The sequence below is a fragment of the Excalfactoria chinensis genome, chromosome 4 (genome assembly GCF_039878825.1).
Source record: "Excalfactoria chinensis isolate bCotChi1 chromosome 4, bCotChi1.hap2, whole genome shotgun sequence".
In the NCBI taxonomy this organism is placed as follows: domain Eukaryota; kingdom Metazoa; phylum Chordata; class Aves; order Galliformes; family Phasianidae; genus Excalfactoria; species Excalfactoria chinensis.
The window spans coordinates 80,443,850-80,457,122 of record NC_092828.1 but is presented as its reverse complement, the minus strand read 5'-3'; the positions used below and the strand labels follow the sequence as shown (position 1 = coordinate 80,457,122).

The 13,273-nt window shown below is 41.6% G+C and overlaps 1 protein-coding gene across 1 annotated transcript in view; it reads right to left on the bottom strand.

Moving 5' to 3' along the window:
- Nucleotides 1-1,730: 1,730 nt before the first annotated feature.
- MSN (moesin) overlaps nucleotides 1,731-13,273 on the bottom strand; it is a 39,195-nt gene continuing 27,652 nt past the window's right edge. Inside the window, exons 4-13 of the mRNA XM_072336007.1 lie at nucleotides 11,667-11,941; nucleotides 11,091-11,174; nucleotides 10,578-10,724; nucleotides 10,060-10,156; nucleotides 8,626-8,789; nucleotides 8,023-8,153; nucleotides 7,213-7,373; nucleotides 6,631-6,723; nucleotides 6,111-6,344; nucleotides 1,731-5,052 (exon numbers count right to left, since the gene is read on the bottom strand). Of these exons, the coding sequence (XP_072192108.1) occupies nucleotides 4,888-5,052; nucleotides 6,111-6,344; nucleotides 6,631-6,723; nucleotides 7,213-7,373; nucleotides 8,023-8,153; nucleotides 8,626-8,789; nucleotides 10,060-10,156; nucleotides 10,578-10,724; nucleotides 11,091-11,174; nucleotides 11,667-11,941 (1,551 nt within the window). The 3' untranslated portion in view covers nucleotides 1,731-4,887. The remainder of the gene's footprint in view (nucleotides 5,053-6,110; nucleotides 6,345-6,630; nucleotides 6,724-7,212; nucleotides 7,374-8,022; nucleotides 8,154-8,625; nucleotides 8,790-10,059; nucleotides 10,157-10,577; nucleotides 10,725-11,090; nucleotides 11,175-11,666; nucleotides 11,942-13,273) is intronic.

Below are 13,273 nucleotides of genomic sequence, written 5' to 3'. Positions count from 1 at the left end.
GAATTACACTGCTCTCTGCCAGTTGCCGCATGCTCTGATTATAGGCTGATATAAGTTAATTACACTGCATGCTCAGGACTGAGCTATACAGAGCTGAGAAGCTCACTCAACAGAACAGTCACACTGAACAGCACTGAGAAAATTAGATGTACCTGCTACTCTGTGCTTCCTTGGTAGGAAATATTCTGTCTTCATGATTTTTCAAGCAGTTGCCACACAACTGTCTATGTTTAACATATTGCATTACTGAGCATTGCAAGATGTTGGAACACGGCTAACAGATGCATCTTCTCAATGAAGAGCCAGCACAGCAAGATGCATGAAGTCTGAAGCCAGGTTACAATCATAGTATCATAGTATCATAGTATCATGCGAGTTGGAAGGGACCTTAGAGATCATCGAATCCAACTCCCGGGTTTCGAGCCCTCTGTGTAGCGAAGTGGCACTTCTACCCCTGCACCACAGGGGGGATTCGAACCCGGGCCCTCCAGTGCCGCAGGCAGCAGCTTAAACCACTGCGCCACTGGGGGCACACGCGCCACTGGGGGCACACAATAACAGCTTCCCAGGTCAGCTGACATGAGAAAGAGGGGAATTAATTCAGTTTATTATCTCAGGCTGCCTGGTAGTTCCACAGCTGAAGATAGACTAGGAAAATCATCGAATTGCAGAGCATCCTTTGAAGTGACCCACAGGGATCACTGAGTCCAAGACCTGGCTCCACCCAATATTCAAACCCTGAATCTGAGAGCAGTGTCTAAATGCTCCTTGAGCTCTGGCAGCTTGGGGCCACGAACTCCGCCCTGAGAGGTCTGTTCCATGCCTGAATACCCTCAGGTAAAGAACCGTTTCCTAATACCCAACCCTGATGCAGCTTCACACCATTTTGGAGTCTCCAGATTCTCCAGAAGTGTAAGTGAGAAGGTATTGCCCACCTAGAAGCAAATGCAGTACATGTTAAAACCCCACCTGTGAGAGCTGCCTTCACAGATCAGCATGCTTCCTCTAGAAGAACGCACTACAGTAGTGTTCAAGGAGAACTGACAGTTCATCTAGTCTTGTGTTCAGGTTTGTTTGAATCCTGGAAGGAACGAGGAAGACTGCCCTGCTGTATCTGTGCCAAATCCAATACAGATTTCAGAAGTTTCCATTGCTCCACACTACACTATTTGTTTCAGACAAGTTCAAGTTTCTCCTACAATAGCAAATCTGAGTACCAAGTTTTGATGAGATCTCTGCATTATTTTACAGGGTTATGCAAGCAGAGATTATGCGAAGACCCTCTTAGCAACCACATGGAAAGCAGACACCAACTAAGATAAAACAGGTCATTAGCAGAAAGTTGGCAGTGGTCATCCTCCTCCATTACTGGGCCCAGTCCTGCAAACTTAGGAAACACAAATAGAAAGCAAGCCAGGGCAAAGTAGCTGTGAAACAAATGAGGTTGAAATCAATGGTACAGGGTCAGACCCAGACAGACCCAAGTTTGAGACATACAACGATGCCAAGGCTGGCTACCTTCTTATGAACTCACCTCTTGCTAGATCCCTCGAGGGCCTGGGCACAGCCCTACACACCAGGTATTCCATTGGCAAGTTCCTGAAACAGTTTTTCATCCTCCTAAAACTTAGACTCAGGCTGACTTTCTATGGACCACATGTCAGACGTCTAACTAGGAAGCACATTGCTAGACTCAAAGCAAGCTTTAAGCAATCATCCAGACACCATCTGCAGAATTTCTCTAAACTTTATTGGCACTGTAGGAAGAACAGGGTATGGATTTTAACAACTCCTCCAAACAGGAAAAAAAAAAGCCTTGACATAACAGGTCTCTTTGCAGATAACCACATGGGTCCATGAATTACTCCATAACCCCAAGAAAATGTGTTTTATTATAATCCAGTAAAAAGGCTGGTAAAAAAAAAAAAAAAAAAAAAAAAAAAAAAAAAAAAAAAAAAGAAGTAATAATAATTTACAGCAACAACAACAAAAAAAAAAAAACAAAAAAACAAACAAACAAAAAAAAAAAGCCAGAAAGATAAATGAAGCCAGGCAAACATTTGATAAGGTATTTCTTCTCTACCTCCCTCCACCACCATGAGGAGTAGTTATCCATTTCAACTGGGACATAGAAAGGAAGAAAAAACAAATCTAAAAAATAAAAATTAAAAAAACATGCCTACAAATCTCACTGTAATACTGAAAGCTTCTTACATTAGTTTTCTTGCAAAATATCATTTCTTTATAATACAGTATACATTTCCAAGGGGAGGGGATCATAAACACATCCTTCATCCCCATGACTAATATTTTCTAATTGTGCATAGCTAGTAGTATTGAAATCAAATATCATTAGATACCACTGGAATATAATACTGCTTAAGAAGAAGGCATAGCTGAAACAACTACAAAGAGTGAGGTCAAGTCACTGGCACAGGCTGTTCTATTCCCATTTTGGACCATCTGGAACAAGAACAATTTAAGAGAAAAACCAAACCCTACAAAGAAGATATGCCAGCATCGTAACATATGAGTTCAGCAATGTTATGTGACACATCAAAGCAGAAAGGTTCACTGTTTTATTATTTGAACACATGTTTCAGGCACTATATATCAGATTGTTAGGAAACTGTTTTAATGTAATAAGGGCTTTATTTCCCTGCAAATGCACCAGTAGTTGCCACGGACAGAGCAGAAGTGCTGAGAACCAGCTTTAAAGCACCAGAAGAGAATTGTAATGGTTGTCTGCTCCACCAGTAATGAGGCTCACATAGAGCCAGTGCCAACAACCCTTCAGTACAGAAACACACAAATCAGTTCTGACAAGTTTAACTGCAATGTTTCATTTGTGACTTTCAAAGCACTGGAGCATGTGTTTTTGGTCAGCCAAAAGCTTCCTGCATTCCCATGTTCTGTCCAGGAGGGTAAAGAGGGCTCTGGATGTTCAAAGTAACACACTAAACTTCTAACTGTGGTTTGGTTGATTGGTGTTTGCATGGATTTACACATAGGCTTGTATTGCTCCCCCCCCAAAAAAAAACAAAAAAACAAAAACAACAAAAAAAACAAAACAAAAACAAAAAAACCCAAACCAAACCAAAAAAAAAAAAAAAAAACCAAAAAAAAAAAAACCACCAACACTGGTGAGGTTGCTTCAGCAGCCCAAGGAATTGCTGAGGAAATACTGCAGTTTGTTAACACTGATGTGGACATTTCTTTTTTTGGCACACTCTTTCTTTGCTTATAATAATAGGAGCTGAAAACAGTTCAGCAGTCAGATGTGAATCACCAAGAGCAGTGATACCATACAGAGAGAGAGCATCCACAAAATTAAGATTTAGAATCACATTAGGCAAAATAAAATAAAAATAAAAATCATAAGCTAGCCCAATGACTTCCTATAGGAACGAGCTATTCCAAGGAGGACAAAGCAAATGAGGACACCATTGTAAAGGAAATCCATTGTTAAGAGGCCTCTTCTAAAGGTCTACATTTCCTTCTATGAAGGATCAAGGCAAAAATCAAATTCAACCCTGAGCAAACATGGCTGTTCCCTCCCCAGAAACCCTGGGTAGCTGCAGCATGAGTAGGAATGGATAGGAAGTGATTACAATTGACATAGCCACCCGTGTCCTGCTTTTAAGAAGTGGAACCCTCTGAACTAGAAACTACAAAGGGGCAAAGCATCCTTCTGAAAAAAAACACACACACGCTTGAGCCAGAAATCTGGCAAAATGCTACTGAAGATTAAGGCAATAATTAGACAGATCTCATGACCCTCTCCCCTCAAATGCTGCTGGAAGCCAGGAAGACTCAGCTGCAGCTTTGTTTCTATATGATCCAGATACAAAACAGTTTTGGTCCTCAGCTGTTTATCACTTTTTGTGAATGTATCTATTTTAGACAAAGACTGAGCTACAGTAAGTCTATATAGTCATAAGGCACCAATGACTACATGCTAAAAAGGCCTGATGGAAAAAATTGAAATCACCCCACCTGACTTGAAATATCCTAGTTCAGCAAAAGAAATATGGTTACAGGAGTTTTTAGTTGTTTACATTTCTGCTTACCCCTTACCATTTTCAGTGGTGACCTCAAGATGAAAGGCAATGTTCTTTAGCTATCTCTGCCTCACTAGTTATATTAAAGTCAGACAAAACGACAGCAAACAAAGCCATGTACCCAGAGGAAAACTTATTCTGGAAAGCCTGGAAGTCAAGACTCCAATATAACCCACATCAATGAAGATATTTCAAAGGCTTCCGTGTGATTAGGAAATTTCATGTTTCATCTTTAAAGAATAAAAGGTAACATCAGCAGGAATGCCACAGATTCTGTTTGGTCTGCTTACATTTGAAGGACAAAAGCTTTGGTCTTTTAGAAAGTCCACATTCTACCTCCAACCCTTCTTCCCAGGTTCTCCATCTCAACTACATGATTCAGACCCTTAGTGATGTCAGAAATGTAGATCCTGGCCTCGAAGCTTAATACTGAAGCTTGTGCAAGTTAGTAGGAAGGCACAATGTTAAACTGTTAGCACTTTATATAGTTCAGTGAAAGAATCTGCTGGCCTCCCTACTCAATGGGAGACAACAGCTATATAGCCATTTCAGTGAGCAAAACAAACCAAATGCAGTAAGACTTTATCCAAAGACATAGAATTTCAGATTTGCCCTAATACAAATTTGCTTTCCCAAGCTACCCCAGGAATAGGCAAATGTCATTCTTTCTTCTGTTGCCAAACTTCAGCATTTACCAAAAACTCTATAAATAAGACCATGATTGCTCTTCTGTAGTGGTTCCAGCGCAGCACGATTACAAGTGAGTAATGGGAGAGGATGAGAAAGAAGGGAGAAGGGACTGCAGGGCAGCAAGTGTGGGGAGAGTTTACATGGACTCAAATTCATCAATGCGCTGCTTGGTGTTGCCCTGCCGAATTTGACGGAGGGTCTTGTACTTGTCTCGGCCCAGCCGCATGTTCTCAGCATGGATCATATCATTGGCCGTCTTCTTGGTTTCATCCCGAGCATTTGCCAACTCTGAGGAAAGAGCCTAGTGAAGGGAACAAAGACAGCGATGGGTTAGCCAAGCCAGAACCTCAATGCCAGACAAGGAGGTTTCCTGTTAATCCTCCTACACAGGAAAAAGATAAGCTCAACTGTATGCTGTCTTGGGCAACCTGCTCCAGCTGAGCCTTCTTGAGCAGAATAGTGAAACTAGATGATCTCAAGAGATCTTTTCCAACCTAAATAATCCCATGGAAGATGCAAATATTTTTCCTCTATATTTGAAAATAGAAAATTTCAGGTGCTTCCACCTTATTTATCTTTGTCTAGCACAGTAAGAAAGACTGTCACTAATTTACTTCAGAGGAAAGAAAAAGTCCAGCAGAGAAATACCTAAAGAATTCAAGATTTCCTTGCAGAAACTGAGCAATTACTAGCCTTCTGCCACTGAAGAAATGTGGTGTGCATGACAAAGGACACCTCTGTCACTCTACCTGTACATGACTAACACAGTATGACACAGAGCAAGCCAAGTCTGTTCCAAGCCATGCAGCCAGCAGACATTTTAAAAAGCTACAAAAAACAAGTTACCACCACATTCTAAGCATCAATACCAGAAGAGTGGAATTCTTTATGAGAAGGAGGAGGAGGTGCAACATTGCTGCTCCCATGCTGAGCTGTGGCAGGCTACTGATTGAATGGATTGCACTGCAAAATGCTGACAAGACAGTTACAGCCAGTTGTAGGATAAGAATTCAACCAGGCCCTCCAATTCATTTCAGCCAGTGTCTGAACAGCTGTCAGGTGGCTGGCAAGACTCACACAAGCATATTATATCTCACAGATGCTGCTTCTTGGCATTGTTTGAAAAGATTTTGCTATTTCCAATAAAATAGAAGTGAACTGGAGACAAGTTCTGCACCTTTCCCTAATGGCAAGCAGCAATCCAATAAAGTCACAATCACCTTCCCTCACTCACCATTCACCACTCCCTTTTTTTCCTCCTTCCTTTTTAAGGAATACCTGTAAAACCTCACAGTCACAACGATGAAAAGAACAGAAGCAGTGCCCATGCACATACACTCTCCACTGTGAACTTCTTACCTTCAAGTGTTTCTGCACTCGTTCGTTTTTCTCAGCTTCAGTGGTACGCTGCTCCTCACTGCGGTCCTTGATGGTGGCCTCTGATCGAAGCTCAGCACTGGCTTCTGCTGCATTTTCATCCTGCTCATCATCATGCTCATTCTCAGAGTGCATTGGCTCAGTGACATGAGGAGTGCTCATGGCAGTCTTCAACTCCTCTTTGGTCTTTTCTAGGTCCTCCTGCACCATTTGTGCCTGCAGTAAGAAATACCACACTTAGTGCAACCCAAGTGTGAGTAACTTCTTGCAGAAGTGCACAAAAACACTACTTAAGTGTCCTACATCTCTTGCACACTGAAGTGGTATATTCCAAAGCTACTCAGTCACAATCACTCGCGTAAAGCAAAGCTGCACTTTTGCAGCAGCCTCAGCTTGCAGATACTTTGTCTAGTGTGGTATTCTAGTGCGGTAGTTTAAGTCACAAAACAAATGAAGGTTAGTTCCACAAAAATTACTGTGGCTAGTTCAGATTCTGCTTTACCTTCTGCTGCCACTCCTGGGCCTCACTCTCTTTCTTCTGCCTGGCCAATTCCAGTTGTGTGATCCTAGCTGTGAGTTCTGCCATTTCAGCAGCCTGCAAAGGAAAGACTTTTAGTGCGAACAAAACAGAAGTACTTGCTAAATGAAGCATAAGTCCGAGTTCTGAATAAAAGCAGAATCTTTAATATCTTTCTTGTAAGGATAAAGCCTATCTGCATACTTCAGTCCCACTGATATTGACATGCTGCAAATGGAAAAATAGGGAAGGGTTTTGTTGAGGGTTTTTTCCTCCTCCAAACAGAGCTACAATATTCACGTCTTTCAACTCAATCCAAGGAAAGCAATTAATGAGTTCTACATGCTGTTCTCAGCATCAGATACTGTTGTAAGCAAAAAAATCAAGATAGTCTCAATTTACTGTACAAATGGATACAGACACACATATTTAGATATTAGTTCATCATCTTCAATGTTTATCCTTAAGAACTAAACTATAATTCATCATACTTAGAGCCAAGTTTTTCCATGACCTTAGAAAGACCCCTACAATGTCACTGTTTGTCCTACCAGATTTTCAACTCACCAGCTGTTCCTGTGTCTTTTGTTGATCATGGGATGCTTTCAGCAGGGCCTCCTTTGCCTCTTCTGCTTCTCTACGTTCTTTAGCCAGTTTTTCTGCCTCCTCTTGAGCTCGCTTTCTCTCCTGTTCCAGCTCCATGGCTCTGCGGGTCTGTTCTTCCAGTTCTGAAGGAACAGCAGAGTACATTTGAAGAGAAATCAAGCAAAAAAGTAGTAGAAGAGGCCTTATCCTCTTGGATTAAACTTTTCCTTTAGAGAGAATGGAAAGACTCAAGCAACTATGCCCTTTCTTCCCCTTTACACTGCAAACAGAACTGGAAGATAAAGAGCTAGACCTGTTGCAAGCCAGCAGATGACTTGCCTGATTGATCTGATCTGTGGGAAGTATCTCAAAATGACATCCTTAAAGACAGAAAAGCATGCTGCATTTTGATTGGGCACTGCATAGTAATGCTGGCCAAGGAACTAGATTGTAAAAGCCAGAGTACTGGCTAATGTGACCCTTGCTACACTTTCTGACTCTTTCCTCTAAAGATGTGCTAAGATAAGCTTCCAGATGGCATATGGGCAACTTGAAGACGCTCTTGCTTCCAGAGTCAGTTTGGCTGCCACCTCTTTAATATAAGCCACACTTCAGCATCTTCAGAGTTACATACAGCTTTAGAAGGCTAAACTAGGGCCCTGACACATTGGTTAGCGCACAATACTGGAGTCTGAACAGATCAGAGATGCTCCTAGCTTTACTATTTGAATCCTTCTCATTCAGTCTACCAAGACTGTACATCTAATGGAATACCAGAGTATTTCATATAACCTTGCTGAGCTTTCTTGGTTTGCTCCTCAATTTGCTTGAGTTTTTCCATCAGTTCCTCCTTCTCACGTTCAATCTTCTCTTTTTCTTTTTCTGCCAATTCCCTCTTCTTCTTTTCATTCTCCAGCAGGGCTCTGATGATGGGGAAAGTCATAATGCAATTTATAATTAACAGCTATTCAGTCTGTAGTGCTTCCTAGTGAAACTATAAGCACACAAGAGGAGTGCACTAGATCACTCAGCTGATGATTTTTACTCCACGTGTGCTCCTTTTAAAGTGAAGGAACAAAAAACTCGCTCTGCTGGCATTCACGTTAATGGAGGGTCAAAATAGTAATACTACTAACAGAAAGATCCATATATCAAGATCCAGATTACTCCTTTCAAACAGACGGGCACACATTTAATTCCAAGGAAGTGGTCATGAACCACACCTGTGATGAGCGATACTTCCATCATCTCATTAGATATACTGAAGCAGAAAGAAGTCTGCCCTGTTCTTGGCTCAAGCAGGTTAGCAAGTGTGTTGTCAGCACTTCTATCTAGCACATGATGCTACTGTGGAGTGACCAGCTGAGCCCACATTACTCAGAAACTTGCACAAACCTCTCCATCTGTTTCTGATGCTTCTCTTCCCGAGCCTGTGCTTTCATCTGCTGCACCTCAATGGTATCTGGTTTACGTCTGCGCATGTAGAGCTCATGGTTTCCCATACAAAGTGCCAAGATCCGTTTGTTAATCCGTAACCGAGGGGCATAGAATACAAAGTCCTTGGAACAAGGAAAAGGCAGCATTAAAATTGTTCCTTCAGCATAGTAAGGCCCCTATGTATGCAATACACACCAAAATTCTCTGTTTTCTAATACTGCTAGCCAGCATTTCTGATCAGTGTCTAATTCATTGCTGGTAGCAGTCAGACCACCATCTTTCAGGAGTTAATTTCAAGCTGATTAATTAACATGGGGCAGAATTGCCCAACTCCTTGTTACAGCATACTTGGTATCATCGTAAAGCATTCGTAGTTCACAGGGTAACTAGCAACTTGGCTCTATTGTTTCATTACAAATACAATCATGCTTACAAGGGACACTGAGGCTACATCTTCCTCTGCCTTTATTACCACTTAGTTCTTTAAGTCTGGTCATCACATCACGTGTAAGTTTTCTTATGCCACAGAGCATTAAATATTAAGACCTAAGGAAAAATAACTTAATTCTGTTAAAACAAGAACAGCAGCAGGAAAATGCTTCCAAGCAGCCAAAAACCAAGAATGACCAGAAGAACAGAAGGTTCTTCCAGCTGACACAGGATATTAACAGGCCTTAAAGAATAAATCAAATTAAATAATGTTCATTAAAAAAAAAACCAAAAAAAAAAAAAAAAAAAAAAAAAAAAAGGTGAAAAATTATTCCACGCTGCTAAAGTCAATGGAAGCACACAACAATTAGCACAGGTGCTTCATACCCCCAGTCATATCAGAGAATTGCAATGGTCATAGGAGAACCAGAAACCCTAAGCAAAAATCCTCTCTCCCACTGACTTTAGGTAGCATAAGGTTACACTGAACAAACACCTCCCTTCCCAGCCAGAACCAATCTCCATCTATCCCCTTACTGCTGTTCAATACATGCTGGGCATACTACTTAAGCAACTCCTGATGTTATTGATAAAAATATTATTTACAACTTAAAAAATGAAAGTAAAACCACGGACAACTAATCACTCATTTTAAATGATCCAGTAGCAATGGCTTTAAACTAACAGAGAGAAGATTTGGTTTAGATGTTAGAGGTTAATCCTTTTACTCAGAGGGTGGTGAAGCCCTGACACATTCTGACCAGGAAAGTGTGGGTGCCTCATCCTGGGAGGCCAGGATGGATGGGGCCTGGGCAGCCTGATCTGGGCAGGGGAAGCAACCTTGATCACAGCAGCTGGGGTGGAACTGGGTGATCTCTAAGGTCCATTCCAAACTAAATCATTTGACAATTCAGCTAAAAAGAAACTGAAAGTTCAAAAGCTTTAATGGATGCTGCTTCTTACTGGTGCTTTCTTGTCAATAGGCTTGATTACGAACTTCTTGTCATTGAAAGAAATATTTCTGATCTCACTCCAAGGGAATCCAATTTTTGGTGTTAGCCTGCAGAAGCAGAAAACAGAGGGGATAAAAGTTCCAAGTCATTTCAAATTCCTGAACTACAACATAAAGCTCAAAATTCTGAAAAACCTGCCCCTGTGATATTTCAGTACTCTCAGGTTGATGTGAATAAGCAAATAGAATTGTTCAGAACATTTGATTAAATGGAAAACAGCTGAAGAATGCATCCACTTCAGGAAGACAAAGGATACAGGTAAAACTAGCTTGATAAGATTTGACAGTGTCTTATGGGTTTTGCTCCTAAGCAGCACATTTTATGGTGCATTCTGGCAAAAATGCAACCAAGAACAACACATAAGAAGAAATCAGTATAAAAGCAAAATTCCAGAGCAGATTAACAGATTACTTTTAACTACTTTTACACTGAAAAGAAGATGAAGACAGTGATGAGTGGATTTATTACCTGTCATTCTGCTCATAAATGTTAAGTCCAAGAGCATCTACGCCTAGCCAGAGTTCAGAGCCCTTTTTGTTCTTAATGCTGAAGTAGTTCACACCATACATTTCTAAATCCTGTGCAATTTTCAGGTACTCCAAGACAGCATCTTCTCTGTATCATGCAAAAAGAAAGTAGATATTCTTTCTTCAGTCAATAAGCCATTTGATCAAGAAGATAGAGAATTTGATCACAGATAGAGAAGCAATAGACTGGCAAAGGTTCCAAGAATCATCCTTGAAGATAACAGTGAACAAGCTCTGCAAGTTCAGTTTTATTTTTACTAACATCAGCCAGTTGTTACTAGCAAAAGTCAGAGGCACACTGGCCTAGTTACTCTCACTAGAATAACCTGATGAATGCTAACTCATCCTGGAGCAAGCTACAGATTTACTGTGCGACTTCATACATTATACACTAGCATATCACTAGCATGTATCATGCTATCTTAAATACAGCAGTTTCACATGCATCAGTTACCTAATCATTCCTCGATGTTCCTCATGCCACACCTGGATCCTCTCCTCCCACTGGTCCTTGTTAAGCTTGTGCTGCTCCAGAACTCTAGAAAAAAATACATTGGACTTTTGAGAACAGCCACTGCATTTATGCACACACCACAATATCAGAACAACACTTCATTAAATACCCCATGAGAATCATTGCTCTCAACACAAAAAACATTCCGAGAAATGGTTTCATAATAAGGGTAGGCAGAGACATACACCGGTACACTATTCAAGGCTTCTGACAAACAACAAGCTGTATTCAGCTATGTTTCTACTTGTACCATTACATTTTCAGTGTGGTTTTTTTTTTTGTGTGTGTGTGTGGTTTTTTTTGGTTGTTGTTTTGTTTGTTTGTTTGTTTTTTGTTTTTTTTTCTTTTTTTTGGAACTTCTCCAACTACTTCTAATTACAATTTCCTCAGCAGCACTAAGATCTTTCAGAGAGGCACCAGGCTTCATTTTATTCTGAATGCTCTGTTTAAGACTCCAAAAAATAATTCCAAACTTTTTAGAGCAAAGTTGTTCTAAAACGGACCAAATCCACATACCTCTGTGGGAGCAGTTTGTCGCTAGCAAGGTAACCAGACTTGTGCACCTCTTTATTGAAGTCTCCATACTTTGACTGGACAGCATAGGAAGCCAGCAGGACAGCTGTTTCTGGAGGACAATAAATGTCATCATTCAGAATTGCCTCCTTCACTTGAAGGAAGAATAGGCGCTGTGTGATGTCCTGGATCAGCTCTTCTGCCACATCTTCTGGGTAGAACTTGGCTCGGAATTTGAAAAGAAGAGGGCTTTCCTTGCGTACATCCTGTGCTGTTACCTGGAGCAACAGAGTTTTGAGATTTTATAGCTAACATATCAAATGAAAGAGAGCAGGGTTAATGGACAGGAATAGAAGACAAGCATGCATTAGAAATAAGACTCTTTGCAACACGGATATGGATGGGCAAGATGCTCACATGAGCATCACATTAACAGTTACAAGGGTGGTTAACAGATCTTGCAGGCTGGGGAAGACTGACTGTATGATGGGGAATAGTGATGTGTGACCTGGGAAGAATACAAGGATGCTGTCCAGACATGTACAGATGAGATCAGGAAAGCCAGTTCACAGACAGAATTGAACAAAGGATGTGAAAAAAAGACAACTATCAAGGAGAGTGTATCCCCTCTGATAAATGAGAAGGAAGAAGTGGCGACATGAGAAGGCTGAGGTACTCAACAAGTTCTTGGCCTCAGTCTTCACAGAATCACAGAATTGCAGGGGTTGGAAGGGACCTCAAGAGATCATCTAGCCCAACCCCCCCCCTCCCAGCAATGAAGCAAGTTCCCTACAACAGGTCACACAGGTAGGCACCCAGACAGGTCCTGAATATCTCTGCAGAAGGAGGTTCCACAATGTCTCTGGACAACCTGTTCCAGTGTTCTTTCATCCCTATCATAAAGTTCTTCTGCATGTTTTTATGGAACTCCCTATGTCTCCACAGGCTTCCCACATCCCTCACATGCTTGAAGCTCTAGGTGAGAGTTGGAGGACTAAAATTCCTCCTGCTGTAGCCTAAGAGCAAGTTTGAGACTGCCTGATGAGACTAATGTGTACAGGTCTATGGAGCCCAATGCCACACATTTCAGAATCCTGATGGAACAGAACACAAAGGCTGAAGGCTAATCATAAGGAAGGGATGCCATCCAAAATGACCTGACCAAGCTTGAGAAGTGGGGCCATGTGAAGCTAATGAGGTTCAACAAAGTCAGGTGCACGATGTCACCCTTGGACTGGGGCAATCCCAGTCTGGACAATAGACTGGGAGAATAACAGCCCCACTGAAGAGGGCTTGGGGCATCTGGTGAAAGAGCTTGACATGAGCCAACAGTGGGTGCAGAAGTCCAATGGTATCCTGGGCTGCATCAAAAGGGGTAGGGGCATCAGTGTTAAGGAGGGCATTACCTCTGTCTGCTTTGTCCTCTTGAGGCCCCCATCTGGAATATTGTGTCCAGGTCTGGGGCCCCCAGCACAAGAATGGAGCTACTGGAGAAGGTTCAGAAGAGGGCGACAGATTATCAGAGGACTGAAGCATCTTTCACAAGAGGAAAGGTTGAGGAAGATAAGCTTGTTCAGTCTGAAGAAGAGAAAGCTTTGGGGAGACCTCAC